This window comes from Poromitra crassiceps, assembly GCF_964638095.1.
Source record: "Poromitra crassiceps genome assembly, chromosome: 11".
Classification (NCBI taxonomy): Eukaryota; Metazoa; Chordata; class Actinopteri; order Beryciformes; family Melamphaidae; genus Poromitra; species Poromitra crassiceps.
Window position 1 is genome coordinate 8,080,122 of NC_139643.1, and position 17,418 is coordinate 8,097,539.

The following is a 17,418-nucleotide window of genomic DNA, read 5'->3' on the forward strand; positions in this document are numbered from 1 at the left end:
CGTGTGTGTGTGTGTGTGTAGGTAAGATCTGAGTATCCTTTTAAAACATGCCTTTCCTTCGATGGAACAAATATTACTTGGCAGACAGTTCCAACACACTATAGGCCTGTTCTATATGACAGCTTCTTTCAGTTGGATTTTGGTCAGAGTAAAGTCATCTGTCCTCCACTCGCCCCTCTGTGTGTATGAATACTTGAACTATAAATTATGTTGTTAAAGAAATGTATGAGTCTGAGTTTGAATAACTCTGAAAATATTGAATGAGCTGAAGTGTAAAGAGCACCCCTGCAGGTGACCTAATGGAGCCAGCTTTTTTAATTAGGTAATTAGGGCAGATTTTGCGATGCTGCACAGCTTCCACTGGTCACAAAGCACCTCACATCACTACACAGGTATTCCACTATGTCTAATCTGCCTTGGGGGGGTTGTTGCAGCAGTGTATCTAATCTGCCTTGGGGGGGGGGGGGTTATTGCACTAGTATGTCTGATCTGCCTTGGGGGGTTTATTGCACTTGTTTGTCTAATCTGTCTTGGAGGGTCTATTCCACTAGTATGTCTAATCTGCCTTGGGGGGTTTGTTGCACTAGTATGTCTAATCTGCCTTGGGGGTTTATTGCACTCAGGATCCAGCAGGAGAGACCCAGCTCTCCTCAACCCAGCTGTGTGTCTCTGAAGAGCGACCGCTCAAAGCAGGGATGGATTACTTTTGAAGATGGACACCAGTCTTCTGAAGAGAAGTAAGTTGTTCCAGTGTTACAATGTTACTGTCTCATGTTTTAACTATGACTCATGCAGAGAAGGTCTGCTGAGCATCCATGCTCTTTTTCAGCATGACTCTTCTTCACCCCCTGAGAGCTGTCCAGTATAACCAGTCTGTTACTGTGACACACTGAGAGCTGTCCAGTATAACCAGTCTGTTACTGTGACACACTGAGAGCTGTCCAGCATAACCAGTCTGTTACTGTGACACACTGAGAGCTGTCCAGTATAACCAGTCTGTTACTGTGACACACTGAGAGCTGTCCAGTATAACCAGTCTGTTACTGTGACACACTGAGAGCTGTCCAGTATAACCAGTCTGTTACTGTGTCACACTGAGAGCTGTCCAGTATAACCAGTCTGTTACTATGTCACACTGAGAGCTGTCCAGTATAACCAGTCTGTTACTGTGACACACTGAGAGCTGTCCAGTATAACCAGTCTGTTACTGTGTCACACTGAGAGCTGTCCAGTATAACCAGTCTGTTACTGTGACACACTGAGAGCTGTCCAGTATAACCAGTCTGTTACTGTGACACACTGAGAGCTGTCCAGTATAACCAGTCTGTTACTGTGTCACACTGAGAGCTGTCCAGTATAACCAGTCTGTTACTGTGACACACTGAGAGCTGTCCAGTATAACCAGTCTGTTAATGTGTCACACTGAGAGCTGTCCAGTATAACCAGTCTGTTACTGTGTCACACTGAGAGCTGTCCAGTATAACCAGTCTGTTACTGTGTCACACTGAGAGCTGTCCAGTATAACCAGTCTGTTACTGTGTCACACTGAGAGCTGTCCAGTATAACCATTCTGTTACTGTGACACACTGAGAGCTGTCCAGTATAACCAGTCTGTTACTGTGACACACTGAGAGCTGTCCAGTATAACCAGTCTGTTACTGTGTCACACTGAGACACACACAGACACTTCTCATTCTTATTATGTAGGCTTCTCCTTCTTATTATAGAAAGAGAAACTGCTCAATGGGGAGCTCCCCTGAGAATACCTTCAAGGCTTTATTCTGTTTGCATTCATACTGCTATTAGGAACTCTGAAGTGATGTAAGCATGCTAACCGCTACTAGTAGCCTTAGAGCAAAGAAAGTGAGAGTTCACAGGGCTTTGTCTAACAGTTAGCTAGCTAATGTTAGCTTGCTAAAAAAAAAAGGCAAGTTTAGATATTGCCCCAGGACATTGTGTGTGTGTGTGTGTGTGTGTTAGAGCAGGGCTACCCGGCCCGTCGGACTCAGAACCCGAACCCGGCCCGACTTACGGGCCGGGTTCGGACAGAAACATTGAAGTCACGTTCGGGCTCGGGCCGGGCTCGGTCACGTAATCAGTCACTTGTTTTTGCCTTCAAATATATCTATCATCAGCTCCTGAGCTAATTTACTACGTTAATGAAAGCACCTGAAGGCATCGAATGAAACACGCCCAGACATGCACTCTGCTGCTCTGCCCGGAGTCAGCTGCGTGTCGGCGACACCGTGCAGTACTTCTTTCAGCGATGTGGGACTGTATGGGCAGTGCACGGCACGCACGAATTAGGCTGTTTGGTGCTTTGCTTTGTACATTACGTATTAATCATTGACTGCTTTGAATTACGAGGACTGATTTTGGTTTGGGATTATATAGGGCTGTTTATAGGCTGGACAGACTCATTGAATTATGCGCTCGCTGCGCTCCGAGGGGGGAAAAAAAATCAGGGAGGGGGTTCGGGCCGGGCTCGGACAGATTATCAATTGACACCTGTCGGGCCGGGCCGGGCTCGGCTAATAATGTGACGGGCTCGGTCGGGTTCGGTAAGGAAAATTCAGCCCGAGCCCAGCTCTAGTGTGTGTGTGTGTGTGTGTGTGTGTGTGTGTGTGTGTGTGTGTGTGTGTGTGTGTGTGTGTGTGTGTGTGTGAGAAAACACTGTTCTTTCTTTGATATATTCACTGTTTACATTTAGTACAAAAATATTATTGGGGGTTTTGAAAGATGATTGACTATCTGAGTATCCTTTTAAAACATGCCTTTCCTTTGATGGAACAAATATTACTTGGCAGACAGTTCCAAGACACTATAGTCCTGTTCTATATGACAGCTTCTTTCAGTTGGATTGTGGTCAGAGTAAAGTCATCTGTCCTCCATTCGCCCCTCTGTGTATGAATACTTGAACTATAAATTATGTTGTTAAAAGAAATGTATGAGTCTGAGTTTGGATAACTCTATGAAAATATTGAATAAACTGAAGTGTAAAGAGCACCCCCTGCAGGTGACCTAACGGAGCCTGATTTTTTTATTTAATTAGAGCAGTTTAATGGACACATTTTCATGCTGCACTTCTTCCACTGGTCACACAGTGACATCACTACATGGCAATTCCACTAGTATGTCTAATCTGCCTTGGGGGGTTTATTGCACTAGTATGTCCAATCTGCCTTGGGGGGTTTATTGCACTAGTATGTCTAATCTGCCTTGGGGGGTTTATTGCAGCACTAGTATGTCTAATCTGCCTTGGGGGGTTTATTGCAGCACTAGTATGTCTAATCTGCTTTGGGGGGTTTATTGCAGCACTATTATGTCTAATCTGCTTTGGGGGGTTTATTGCAGCACTAGTATGTCTAATCTGCCTTGGGGGGTTTATTGCAGCACTAGTATGTCTAATCTGCCTTGGGGGGTTTATTGCAGCACTAGTATGTCTAATCTGCCTTGGGGGGTTTATTGCAGCACTATTATGTCTAATCTGCTTTGGGGGGTTTATTGCAGCACTAGTATGTCTAATCTGCCTTGGGGGGTTTATTGCAGCACTAGTATGTCTAATCTGCCTTGGGGGGTTTATTGCGCTAGTATGTCTAATCTGCCTTGGGGGGTTTATTGCACTAGTATGTCTAATCTGCTGTGGGGGGCTTTATTGCGCGAGTATGTCTAATCTGCTGTGGGGGGTTTATTGCACTAGTATGTCTAATCTGCCGTGTGGGGGTTTATTGCGCTAGTATGTCTAATCTGCCTTGGGGGGGTTTATTGCAGCACTAGTATGTATAATCTGCCGTGTGGGGGTTTATTGCAGCACTAGTATGTCTAATCTGCCGTGTGGGAGTTTATTGCACTAGTATGTCTAATCTGCTGTGGGGGGTTTATTGCACTAGTATTTCTAATCTGCCTTGGGGGGTTTATTGCAGCACTAGTATGTCTAATCTGCCTTGGGGGGTTTATTGCAGCACTAGTATGTCTAATCTGCCGTGGGGGGGTTTATTGCGCTAGTATGTCTAATCTGTCTTGGAGGATCTATTCCACTAGTATGTCTAATCTGCTGTAGGGGGGTTTATTGCACTAGTATGTCTAATCTGCTGTGGGGGGGTTTATTGCACTAGTATGTCTAATCTGCCTTGGGGGGTTTATTGCACTAGTATGTCTAATCTGCCTTGGGGGGGTTGTTTGCAGCACTATATCTAATCTGCCTTGGGGGGGGGGGGGGTTATTGCACCAGTATGTCTAATCTGTCTTGGGGGGGGTTGTTTGCAGCAGTATATCTAATCTGCCTGGGGGGGTTTATTGCAGCACTAGTATGTCTAATCTGCCGTGTGGGGGTTTATTGCTCTAGTATGTCTAATCTGCCTTGGGGGGGTTTATTGCACTAGTATGTCTAATCTGCCTTGGGGGGGTTTATTGCACTAGTATGTCTAATCTGCCTTGGGGGGTTTATTGCGCTAGTATGTCTAATCTGCCTTGGGGGGGTTTATTGCAGCACTAGTATGTCTAATCTGCCGTGTGGGGGTTTATTGCAGCACTAGTATGTCTAATCTGCCGTGTGGGGGTTTATTGCACTAGTATGTCTAATCTGCTGTGGGGGGTTTATTGCACTAGTATGTCTAATCTGCCTTGGGGGGTTTATTGCAGCACTAGTATGTCTAATCTGCCTTAAGGGGTTTATTGCACTAGTATGTCTAATCTGCTGTGGGGGGGTTTATTGCACTTAGGATCCAGCAGGAGAGACCCAACTCTCCTCAACCCAGCTGTGTGTCTCTGAAGAGCGACCGCTCAAAGCAGGGATGGATTACTTTTGAAGATGGACACCAGTCTTCTGAAGAGAAGTAAGTTGTTCCAGTGTTACAATGTTACTGTCTTATGTTTTAACTATGAGTGCGTTGACATGCAGACAATAAACAGTTTATTAGCGGATTTCTGGAGTTACCTGATTATTCAAATGGTCATGTAAACAGCATAAACCGATAAGCTTCATCCGTTTATGGCCGTTATCAGGTTATGAATAAACTGATAAACATACCTAGGTTTTTGGCCAATAACCTGTCTCTTCAGTGCATGTATACAGCGTATCAGGTTTCTTGTGGGTTTATACATCTGCGCATGTACAAGTTGCATGTAAAAAGTTGAATTACAGAGAAATCCGACTAATTGACTGAATCATTTAAACCCGGGTTTTTATTGTCGGATTATTAAAGCATGTAAACGCAGAAATCTGATTATTGCCATAAACTGATTACTCACAGTTATCAGTTTATTGGTGTGCATGTAAACGCACTGTATGACTCATGCAGAGAAGGTCTGCTGAGCATGCATGTTCTTTTTAAGCATGACTATTCTTCACACACTGAGAGCTGTCCAGTATAACCAGTCTGTTACTGTGACACACTGAGAGCTGTCCAGTATAACCAGTCTGTAACCGGGTTAGGTTTATTTACTGGTCTGTTACTGTGACATACTGCATTTTCTGTCTGTCTGTCTGTCTGTCTGTCTGTCTGTCTGTCTGTCTCTCTGTCTGTCTGTCTGCCTGCCTGCCTGCCTGTCTGCCTGCCTGCCTGCCTGCCTGCCTGTCTGCCTGCCTGCCTGCCTGTCTGTCTGTCTGCATGTCTGTCTGTCTAACATTGTTCCTACATCAGCTCTGCTTTGTCCATCCTGTGTCTATCAGGATCCAGCAGGACAAAGCAGACCCTCCTGTCCAAAGCTGTGTGTCCCTGTGGAGTGACCTCTTCAAACATGGACACCACTCTACTGATATAAGGTACAAACTTAAAGGCCCAATCCGTCAATACTCACTATTACTGACGCCGGTGGCCGTTAGTGTAACTGCAGGCAGCGTGTGAACGAGCTGACGCGCGGGCACCATACTCGCACGCGCACAAGCAGTTGCCTGGCAACAGCAGAGCTGTTCGTTGCTTTGTAACGTTAACTCATAAAAGTCACTTGAAAACGGCAACCTGGACAATTTATCGGTCAGATCAGCCTCGAGATGCCCAGGAAGGATTCTGGATGAATTAGGGGACGTTATTGTGGCATGTTTGGTCGTGTTTTGGCTTGCGTTGGCTGCGGGCAAGTCGATACTCATGTTAGCACAAGCCAGGAAATAGCCTGCTCCCCCTGTATGTACGGTACCGTGTAATGCCTGGAGTTGACCAAACTGAACAATCAAACAATGTTTCATAAGCATAACAGTAACGTTAGGCATATTTACGACTGTTAAATTCATTATCCACACAAGACGGTAACATTATTAGTGGGGCTGGTGGTAATTTCTATAAATGTAAATTAATATTAGTTAGCCGTGATTAGCATCAAGCTAACGTTACTAGTATGTGCAGTCCCACTGCAGCCAACTGCAGTCAGAGCCTGCTGGCTGCGGTGCCATGGCACTAGTCCGATACCTCACGAGTCCGACACCTCACGAGTCCGAAAAAAGAGGCATTGGACAGGGGATCATGTCTATGTTCCCCGGGTTCTATATTCCCCGTTTTTCACTAACCCTAAACCTAACCTCCCCCAGACCCTAACCCAAAACCTAACCTCTCCCACCCCCACGCCTAAACCTAACCTCCCCCAGACCCTAACCCAAAACCTAACCTCTCCCACCCCCACGAACCCAAAACCTAACCTCTCCCACCCCCACGCCTAAACCTAACCTCCCCCAGACCCTAACCCAAAACCACGAGGTGTCGGTCTCGTGAGGTGTCGGACTAGGGGGCAGTCCCCCTGGCTGCGGGAAGTGGATACTCATGTTAGCACAAGCCAGGAAATAGCCTGCTCCCCCTGTATGTACGGTACCGTCCAAACTGAACAGTCAAACAATGTACCGTAAGCATAACAGACAGTAGGCTAACGTTAGGCATATTTCCGACTGTTAGATTCATTATCAACACAAGACAGTAACGTTATTAGTGGGGCTGGTGGTAATTTCTATAAATATAGCTAAATCTATTAGTTAGCCGCGTATAGCATCAAGCTAACGTTCAGGCAGACTCACCACCGCAGCTAAATGCAGTCAAACAATAATGTTCCATGACCATAAGCATAACGGTAGTAACGTTAGGGTTGCATTACTTCACACAAGACGGTAATGTTAGCAGAGTTTCTGACCAGGTGGTCAGATACTTGTACTACGGAGTGACAGTAAAAATCTTGAATCTTGAAAATCCATTAGCAAGCAGCTAACGTTATCTGGTCAAAACCACATTACAGTAGCTACAAGCAGCAAGTTTCCTTCATGAACCGAAAACACAGTCCTGACTCTAGTTTCCCCCCGATGTCGGTCACATTGCTGCTGTCTGGCCAGACGGGCTTCATTAGATAAATATTTATTTATTTAGTCTGGACTTTTTTCTGGAGTCTGTGTTGTTGTTTCCTTTAGCTAGCAGCTAGCGACGAACGTAACGTTAAAAGCTACTTCAGCCATTTCGTGTTAGCCTCTAGGACAAGAGACAAGCTCGTGAACGCGCGAGACGTCACATCCTCTAGCTGTGGCGGGAGATGCTATCCACTTCGAAACTGCGGTTTTTCCATGTATGTTCTGAACGGCTGGTCTGAGAGAAACGCCCCTGGTCGCCATTTTTAAGTTACGTCAAGGCGCATTCACTCATTGCCAATAATAAACACTTTGTGCACATTTATTTCTCGCCAGAACCGACGGAATGGGCCTTTAAAACTGGTGAAAACAGATGTGTTTGTTGTCATCTGACTCAAAGTAGCTTTGTACCACATGGTTTCTTCAGAGTCCATTTTGTTATGTACAGTATGTCTAAAAAGTATTTGAATACATGACGTACTTACCTGTCAAACAATGGGAGGAGCACCTGAAGGCAGCAGGAATCTATGTAAAGTGACCACAGCTTCATGAGTTGGTAAATCTATGAGACAATGAAGTGAATATTGGACTTTTAGACCCACTAGGCATCTTGCGCGCTACGTACGCTTGATTGGCTTGTCCGCTGCACGGCCTCGCCTGTCCTGCAGCTCGCCGAGCTGGCCCTGCAGCTCATGTACCGGCCCGCTCGGCTGCTACATCGCCTTGCCTGGCCTATTGGCCTGCGCGCAATGTCTCCCTCAGTCTCTCCCCCTCTCCCTCAGTCTCTGTCCCTCCCCTCTCTCTCCCTCAGTCTCTCTCCCTCCCCTCTCCTCCTCTCCCTCAGTCTCTCCCCCTCTCCTCCTCTCCCTCAGTCTCTCCCCCTCCCCTCTCTCTCCCCCAGTCTCTGTCCCTCTCCTCCTCTCCCTCAGTCTCTCTCCCTCCCCTCTCCTCCTCTCCCTCAGTCTCTCCCCCTCTCCCTCAGTTTCTCCCCCTCTCCTCTCTCTCCCCCAGTCTCTGTCCCTCTCCTCCTCTCCCTCTCCTCCTCCCTCAGCCTCTCTCCCCCTCTCCCTCCCCTCTCTCCCTCTCCCTCAGTCTCTCTCGTGAGCCTCAGACTGATGACATCACTGATGTCAGTCACATCATCACAGAACTATAGCCTCAGCCTTAGGGCAATCAGCCTTAGGGCAATTAATCTGCCCTAATTAAAAAATCTAGCTCCATTACACCCCCTGAACGTTTCAGCCCGATCGCATGTAAAACAGCATAAAAAATTCTGCTCACACGCGCACACACACACACACACACACACACACACACACACACACACACTTCTCATTATTATTCTATAGGCTTCTCATTCTTATTATAGAAAGAGAAACTGCCCAATGGGGAGTTCCCCTGAGAATCAAGGCTTTATTCTGTTTACATTCACACTGCCAATAGGAACTCTGAAGTGATTGATGTAAGCATGCTAACCGCTACTAGTAGCCTTACAGCAAAGAAAGTGAGAGTTCACAGCCCTGTGAACTCTTAGCTCTCTTAACACTTAGGTAGCTATGTTAGCTTGCTAACAACTTGCTAAAAAAACAAGTTTTGATATTGCCTCAGGACATTTCTAGAAGTTACTGTAGACCAATCAACACATTATGGACCACTAAATAAAATAATAATTAAAGTACCTACCTACCAACCTACTGTACCTACAAACCTACTGTACCTACCTACCTACCTACCTAATGGTTCCACTTGTGCTGGGAAAGTAGCCTCCCTACTCTGAAGTAGGAGCAAAAAAAGTCCCTTAAAATGGCTTTCTAAGAATTATGATCATTCCCAGTTCTTGCTGTGTGTGTGTGTGTGTGTGTGTGTGTGTGTGTGTGTGTGTGTGTGTGTGTGTGTGTGTGTGTGTGTGTGTGTGTGTGTGTGTGTTAGAGAGAGATATGATATGATATGATGGTATAACCTACTATCTGATGTTTTGTCCCCCCAGAGTTTACCAGGAGAGGTCAGAGGTTCCCAGTGGTCAGTCTGCCCAGGAGCCTCAACCAGACCTGGACTCCATATTTATGGTGTGGAAATGAACAAAAACCCCATTGACTTCACCAACGAGTCGAATACAAAACAAAGATTCTGTCTCCATGCTGCACTGTTTAGCCCAGCAGGCTTTCAGTCTATGATGGATCTGATGTTGTGTTCCATGATTTTAGTAAGAACGTTTAATTCATATGATTCTCTTCCAGCTGCTTGAGGAGAACATCATCACCTTTGTGAAGAAGGAGCTGAGAAGGTTCCAGAGGGTTCTGAGTCCAGATGAGGCAGAATGCTCAGAGAGTCAGAGGGGGGATGAGGAGGAGGTGGATGGTGAGGAGGAAGAGCAGAGGAGGAGCAGCAGAGAGGATTTTCTAAACATCACACTGCTCTTCCTGAGGAGAATGAAGCAGGAGGAGCTGGCTGACTCTCTACAGCGCAGTAAGAGGCTTTCAACAGCTTTAGCATGATGGAGATGGGACATGGTGGATAATGAGAGATGATTTAAATCAACAGGTTCTCATTACCAGTGCGTCAAAATACGTCAATTTGTCACGGCCCCCTTGGTGTCATTATTGCCGAGGTGAAATGCTACCTTTAACGTCATATTTGAGTGCGTACGTTCCTCCAGCACAGACACCGGCTCTCCTTGTTTCTTCATCGCCCTGCTCAGCAAAATAACCAGGAAGAGAGGCGAGCCACGGCTCAAATCCAGGGTAAATCTAGGCAAGCACAACAACTTGGTTGGGTTTAGGCAAGTAAAACAACCTTAAGTTTAGGCAACAAAAACAACTTGGTTGGAGTTATGGTTAAGGTCAGCATTTGAAACCGGTCTCTCATGACGAGAAAGTTACAAGCTGGGAAGACTACAGGTCCGCCTCTCCCAGCACTTCTCCCTATAGCGTGACTTTGACCTACTTAAGCCTCAGACTGTTATTAGATGCAAGACCACTGGGGGTGGCCACGAGGTGACCTTCAGATGGTCCGGTGGTCCTTCTTCTGCATATTATGATGTGAAGGTACTCTTTCTCGTTCACAATAACGACGCCAAGGGGCCGTGACAAATCAACACATTTTTGGGAGTGAGGGTTGATTTAAATATATAAATCTAAATATTTGTCAAACGAGACCAAATGAGTTCAAGATTAACTAATTCTCTGCCATAGACGCAAGCTCTTCATCAGTCTGATGAAGAGATTGATGCTCGAAATGTCACTTTAATCTTTTGCTGCTAATAAATCACTGTAAACGGAGCCCTGCAGTGTGCGAGCTGTTTTTATTCATTTTTTTGAAGATATACATTTACCAGGAAATGTTCACTCTTTGATGTTATTTGTCGTTTGTTCTTTCAGAAACTCTTTCTCCTATCTGCCAACGTGAACTCAAATGTAATCTGAAGGAGAGGTTTCAGCGTGTGTTTGAAGGGATTGCTAAAGCAGGAAACCCAACTGCTCTGAATCAGATGTACACAGAGCATTACCTCACAGAGGGAGGGAGTGGAGAGGTCAATGATGAACATGAGGTCAGACAGATTGAAGCAGCATCCAGGAAACCAGTGAGACCAGAAACACCAATCAAATGTGAAGACATCTTTAAACCCTTACCTGGAAGAGACAAACCAACCAGAACATTGATGACAAAGGGAGTGGCTGGCATTGGGAAAACAGTCTTAACACAGAAGTTCACTCTGGACTGGGCTGAAGACAAAGCCAACCAGGATATACAGTTCACATTTCCATTCACTTTCCGAGAGCTGAATCTGCTGAAAGGGAAAACGTACAGCTTGGTGGAACTTCTTCATCACTTCTTCCCTGAGACCAAAAAAGCAAGAATTTGCAGGTTTGACAAGTACCAGGTTGTGTTCATCTTTGACGGTCTGGATGAGTGTCGACTTCCTCTAGACTTCCAGAACAACGGGATCCTGACTGATGTTACAGAGTCAGCCTCAGTGGATGTGCTGCTGACAAACCTCATCACAGGGAAACTGCTCCCCAAAGCTTGCATATGGATGACGACACGACCTGCAGCAGCCAATCAGATCCCTGCTGAGTGCGTTGACATGGTGACAGAGGTGAGCGGGTTCACTGACCCACAGAAGGAAGAGTACTTCAAGAAAAGATTCAGAGATGAGAAGCAAGCCAGCAGAATCATCTCCCAGATCAAGACTTCACGAAGCCTCCACATCATGTGCCACATCCCGGTCTTCTGCTGGATCTCTGCAAATGTTCTGGAGTCTTTGTTGAAAACCAGTAAGAGAGAAGACCTGCCCAAGATGCTGACTGAGATGTACATCCACTTCCTGGTGTTTCAGTCCAAACAGGGGAACACCAAGTATCATGGGAGAACTGAAGCAGCTCCACACTGGACGACAGAGAGCAGGGAGATTATTCTCTCTCTGGGAAAACTGGCTTTTGAGCAGCTGGAGAAAGGCAACCTGATCTTCTATGAAGCCGACCTAACAGAGTGTGGCATTGATATCACAGCAGCTTCAGTGTACTCCGGAGTGTTCACACAGATCTTTAAAGAGGAGTGTGGGCTGTACCAGGACCAGGTCTTCTGCTTTGTACATCTGAGCATTCAGGAGTTTCTGGCTGCTGTTTATGTCATGGTCTCATTCATCGACTCTGGCGTTAATCAGCTGTCAGAACCACAATCAACCTCCAGAGACAAATCTCAGGTAATTCACCTCTGCCAGAGTGCTGTGGACAAGGCCTTACAGAGCCCAAATGGACACCTGGACTTGTTCCTCCGCTTCCTCCTGGGTCTTTCACTGCAGACGAATCAGAGTCTCCTGCAAGGCCTGCTGACACAGACAGGAAGTAGCTCACAGACCAATCAGGATACAGTCCAGTACATCAAGAAGAAGATCAGGGACATTCCTTCTCCAGAGAAAAGCATAAATCTGTTCCACTGCCTGAATGAGCTGAATGACCGTTCTCTAGTGGGAGAGATCCAACAGTACCTGAGATCAGGAAGTGTCTCTAGAGCCTGGCTCTCCCCTGCTCAGTGGTCAGCTCTGGCATTCATCTTACTGTCATCAGAAAAATACCTGGAAATGTTTGACCTGAAGAAATACTCTGCTTCAGACTCAGAGGAGGCTCTTCTGAGGCTGCTGCCAGTGGTCAAGGCCTCCAATAAATCTGTGTAAGTGCATAGCAAACTGGATAGATTCAATACATGATGTGATCTTTAAAGCAGGATAGAAAATACATATTTTAATGTTCTTGTTTGTCTTCATCACTAATTCTTCAGGCTGAGTGGCTGTCAGCTGTCAGAGAGAAGCTGTGAAGCTCTGGCCTCAGTTCTCAGCTCCCAGTCCTCTAGTCTGAAAGAGCTGGACCTGAGTAACAATGACTTGCATGATTCAGGCATGAAGCTTCTCTCTGTTGGACTAGAGAGTCCACACTGCAGACTGGAAACTCTCAGGTCAGGATAACTGTTCAACAGACACATTAAATTCTGCATTAGCCTATATGCACATTAATGTCAGTGAAAATACCTGAGTGAATATTATTGACTTTAAAAATCCATACAGTAAGTTAGGCCTCCAGCTCAGTGGTGTAGTGGAGGGTAGACGCAAGTAGACGCCATCTACTTACTTATTTTTCAGACGGCTTTGCGTCTACTCACTTCTAAAGCTCCTTTGATGCACCTCCATTCAAGTTGTTTCTCTTTTCTGTCTAAAGTCTCTGCCGGGCAGATTGAGATTCCACCAGGAAATGTTGCATTAAGACCGCGAGGCGAGGTGGACACTGCAGCTGGTCGCAGCCTGTGTAGTGAACGCCTGTGTCCACCAGAGGCGTCCCCGAAGCGGCTCTCCGCTCTGCTCCACTAAACAAATCGACCTGTGTATTTTCGCTCCTCTCTTTGAGTTGCATCAAGCAGCACGGAGCAGATCAAGCTGGGCAGGAATTCGAGAATTATCAAATAAAACGTCCTGTCAATTTTCAAAATAGAACTTGTTACTGTATGTGACTATGAAACAGTCACATACAGTAACAAGTTATATTTCAGACAAATAAAACAGTCACAAATAGTCACACATTGGGGGGCGCAATTTAGCCTGCTTTTCATAATAATGTATCCTTCAATTACTTGAATGCTTCCATTATTTTGGCAGCTACTTTGGTTCAAATTAACTTAGTGAGTTGGTTTGAAATTTGTGTATCAATAAACTAAATTAAGTAGCCTAATGTTCAGGTTATGGTAGCCTAATTGTTATCATTGTTACATTGTAGCCTATAATTCAATCAACATGTTGTTTTTGTAGACACCAGTAATGACTGCCCAGCAAAAGTAGTTGAGACTAGTAAGTATAGTTAAGTAGGCTAAATTACAGTCTACCCACTTCTCTAGGGACCACTACACCACTGCTCCAGCTGTTTCAAGCGGTCTCGCATAGACAGACAGAGATGCCGCCTTCGCTCCACGGACAGACAGACAGACAGACAGACAGACAGGCAGACAGACAGACAGGGAGACAGACAGACAGACAGACAGACAGACAGACAGACAGACAGACAGACAGACACACACTGCAATCTCTCCATATACAGACAAACATGCACCAGGTATCACTGCTGTATCTCGTTGGCTCATTTTTGTAAGCAAAAAACTCAAATAAAATAATAAATAATAAAATACCGTAATTCTGCCAATAAGAGCCCGGGCGCTTATTATGCTAAATCAATTTGGACCCAGGCGGTAAAAGGAAGACAGCCGGCAATTAGAGTCAGGCGGTTATTTCCATTTGGGCATAATTGAGCCAGGCCTTTATTATTTTTTGAACATAAATGCTTTCACAGTACAAAATAAAGTGTCATTTTTAGACATTCAAAATGCTTTGACAGTGAGGCTATGCGAAACACACAGTAAAAACTGCGGTAGCAGAATAAAGTGTCATTTTTAGACATTCAAAATGCTGTAGGCAGTGAGGCTAGGCTATACTGCGGTAGTAGTGCAACATACTTAGTGCAACAACAACAAAGAACAACAAATAAAAATAAAATAGCTACAGTACCCTACCATCTGCAAATAAAAATACTGTACAATAAAAACTACCGTACAATCACACAACAATAAAAGTACTGGTAAAACAAATACACAACTACACCAAACACACAAAAGTAAACTGCTCAACTACCCTCCTCCTCCTCCTCCTCCTCCTCCTCCTCCTCCCCCTCTTCCTCCTCCTCCTCCTCATCCTCATCACCATCATCCTCAATCACCAGTTCATTGTTAAACTGTTCATCTTCATCGCTCGCTCCCTCTACCTCCTCATCTACATTCTGGACAATTGCTTTTTCTCGAGCCCTGGCCAGCTCCAGTCGCCCGGCCGCGCACGGCTCCCCTGCCTTCAAGCAGTGAATCATGTGGTCCTCACTGCCGTCGCTGGGAACTCCCTGCCCACACACCTTGAGGATGAAACAAGCAGCAAATTGGGGCTGGGGGTTTTCACATACCGTAAACAGAAACACACACACACACACACACACACACACACACCACACACACACACACACACACACACACACACACACACACACACACACACATGTCTTACCTTGAACGACCTTCTGATGGTCTCGGGGTCCAGCTGCTCCTACGCTGTCTTCACCCACCCGACCAAGAGGCGGCGTGAGGGGGCCCTCATGTTTCCTCCCTTGGTGTATTCCTTGTCTTGCTCCCCCGCCGTCCAATCATCCCAGGCCGCTCTCAGGTGCGCCTTGAACGGGCCGTTCCAGACTACGTCGGGCGCCTGGACGTACTTCGTACACCCACTGGGTATGACAGCGGGCGTGAGGTTGTATCCACGCCTCAGCTCCGCCTTGGTGGCCACACTCAGGTGACACCTGTACGAGTCCCAGACGAGCATTCTGGGCTGGAAGGAGAACTTTCCAACCACCTTCTGGAGCCACTGCTTGGTCAAGTCATCATTGAGCCATCCATTTGTAGACGACACGATCACAACGCCAGGGATGATTTGCATGGCTTTAACGTCCCTGGCGGCGGCTTTGAAAACGATGAAGGGCTTCAGTTTAGTCCCGTCCGCTTTTGCTGCGAGCACAACAGTGATGTGGCATTTATCATGCCAGGTGGATTTGAGTGACACCGTGCGTGCCACCTCTCTCATTCACGGTGGTGGATCCCACCATGTCAAACCACACTGCCGTCTCATCCATAGCGATGATATTCTTTGTTACAATCCTCTTCGTCTCGATCATGCGACTTGTAAACACAAAAAAATTGACTAGCTTCTCCGTGCTAACACTTGCATCTTTCTGGGCAATGGTGGTGCGTTTCCTCACACTATAGTTATTCCTCCTCAAGAATTTGTCTAGCCAACCGTTGCTGGCAAGGAAGATTTCTCCCTCTTTTTTGTCGGTCACCGAGTCGAACAACTCTCTGGCTCTCACTTTGATCATGTTACGAGAAACTTGCAGGTCACGAGCCCTCATCGACTGGATCCAATGGCAGAGGCAGACCTCAAGTTCTTCGCTCTTCTTCTTTCTGCCGGCCCCGCTCAGGCGTGCTCGCTTGCCGTCAGCAGTGCCCTGGGCGACAAGTTCTTTTTTCTGCTTTCGCCACTCACGGATTCGTTTGGGGTCGACCCCAAATTTGCGAGCCGCTGCTTCACCAGAATGCTCCTCTCCATACTTCACCGCCCTCAACTTGAAGGTAATGTCGTATTTCTTTAGTTGCTTCCCTGTTTTTCGTGCATCTGCTCTGTCCGCCATTTCGTCTCTCTTTCTATTCATTCACTGTCCCCTCCCACTTTTTCTTGCTCTCTCATGCTTCGGGTGTCTTCGGTAGCTCGCGGCTTGGTTCGTGACGACAAAAACAACAATAACAACGGTAACCAAAAAAATATTCCATTTCCGGCCCCGGCGGGAAAATGAGTCAGGCGCTTATTATGCTAAATCAATTTGGACCCAGGCGGTAAAAGGAAGACAGGCGGCAATTAGGGTACAGGCGCTTATTGGAAGAATTACGGTAACCTTAGTTTTAAAAAAAAAATCCATTGTTCTCAGGTGTGACAAGGCCCAAAATGATCACTTTATTATGTAGATACAGTAAGTTAGGCCTCCAGCTGTTTCAAGTGGTATCACATAGACAGACAGACTGACAGACAGACAGACAGACAGACAGACACACACCACAATCTCTCCATATACAGACAGACATGCACCAAGTTTTGCTGCAATTTTTGGCAGTTTGTAAATCAAATTACAGTTTTAATTTTTCTTTCCATTGTTCTCGGTTGTGACAAGGCCCATTTTCATTGAGAGTTGGGATCTCTCTTTCACAAAACCTGTGCAAAAGCTCACAACACTCAAGAATAAACAATCAATAAATGATTATTGCTGGGTGATGTTGCTGAAAATGTTATACACTTTTCATATGATCATATATAATTCAATTTGATCACAATATAAGTTTATGTAAAATCACTATTCTGTCAAATATTTTAAAGGGTTAATGTTTATCCTGAAATATAAGTTTAAATCTATCAGTAAACTTTTATTTAAAACACGTCTTTATTGCTAGAATAAAAGTAAAAACACTTGATGTTCCTCATTAGAGCTCAGAATTCCACCAACTCTCTGCAGCTGTCAGCATATCCAGATGTCAGATTTGTATCAAAAGTTAATTTGGAGGTTGTACTGGTCAGCTTCCAGGTGTGAATGTGTGTGTGTGTGTGTGTGTGTGTGTGTGTGTGTGTGTGTGTTGTGTGTGTGTGTGTGTGTGTGTGTGTGTGTGTGTGTGTGTGTGTGTGTGTGTGTGTGTGTGTGTGTGTGTGTGTGCGTCGTGACTGCCGCCGTTAATGCAGTAGATGCAAAATGATGCTGTGGAGTGTAGTTTGGACAATGTGCCTGGTCGCTACGATCCGTGCTGCATTTAAACAAGCGCTCCAAAGTGGGAGAGTGTATCAAGAACAATGGCTTCCCCACGACCCAACCCTGCAACACCTGGTGGTGGGTATGGAGCCCCACACGGACTTCTCTGACTCGGTGCAGCCCCTCGACGAGCAGCAGTTGTCGGACTTTCAGGTCCGAGAGAGAGCCTTCAGGAGT

At 46.0% G+C, this 17,418-nt stretch overlaps 1 protein-coding gene across 2 annotated transcripts in view; it reads left to right on the top strand.

Moving 5' to 3' along the window:
- The window catches only part of LOC310785639 (uncharacterized protein), a 57,407-nt gene that overhangs the window by 15,602 nt on the left and 24,387 nt on the right, over positions 1-17,418 (top strand). For both annotated transcript variants that reach the window (XM_083646783.1, XM_083646784.1), the window contains exons 4-10: positions 624-737; positions 4,722-4,835; positions 5,672-5,764; positions 9,306-9,384; positions 9,556-9,784; positions 10,696-12,487; positions 12,596-12,769. In XM_083646783.1, coding sequence (XP_083502909.1) covers positions 624-737; positions 4,722-4,835; positions 5,672-5,764; positions 9,306-9,384; positions 9,556-9,784; positions 10,696-12,487; positions 12,596-12,769 — 2,595 coding nt within the window. The remainder of the gene's footprint in view (positions 1-623; positions 738-4,721; positions 4,836-5,671; positions 5,765-9,305; positions 9,385-9,555; positions 9,785-10,695; positions 12,488-12,595; positions 12,770-17,418) is intronic.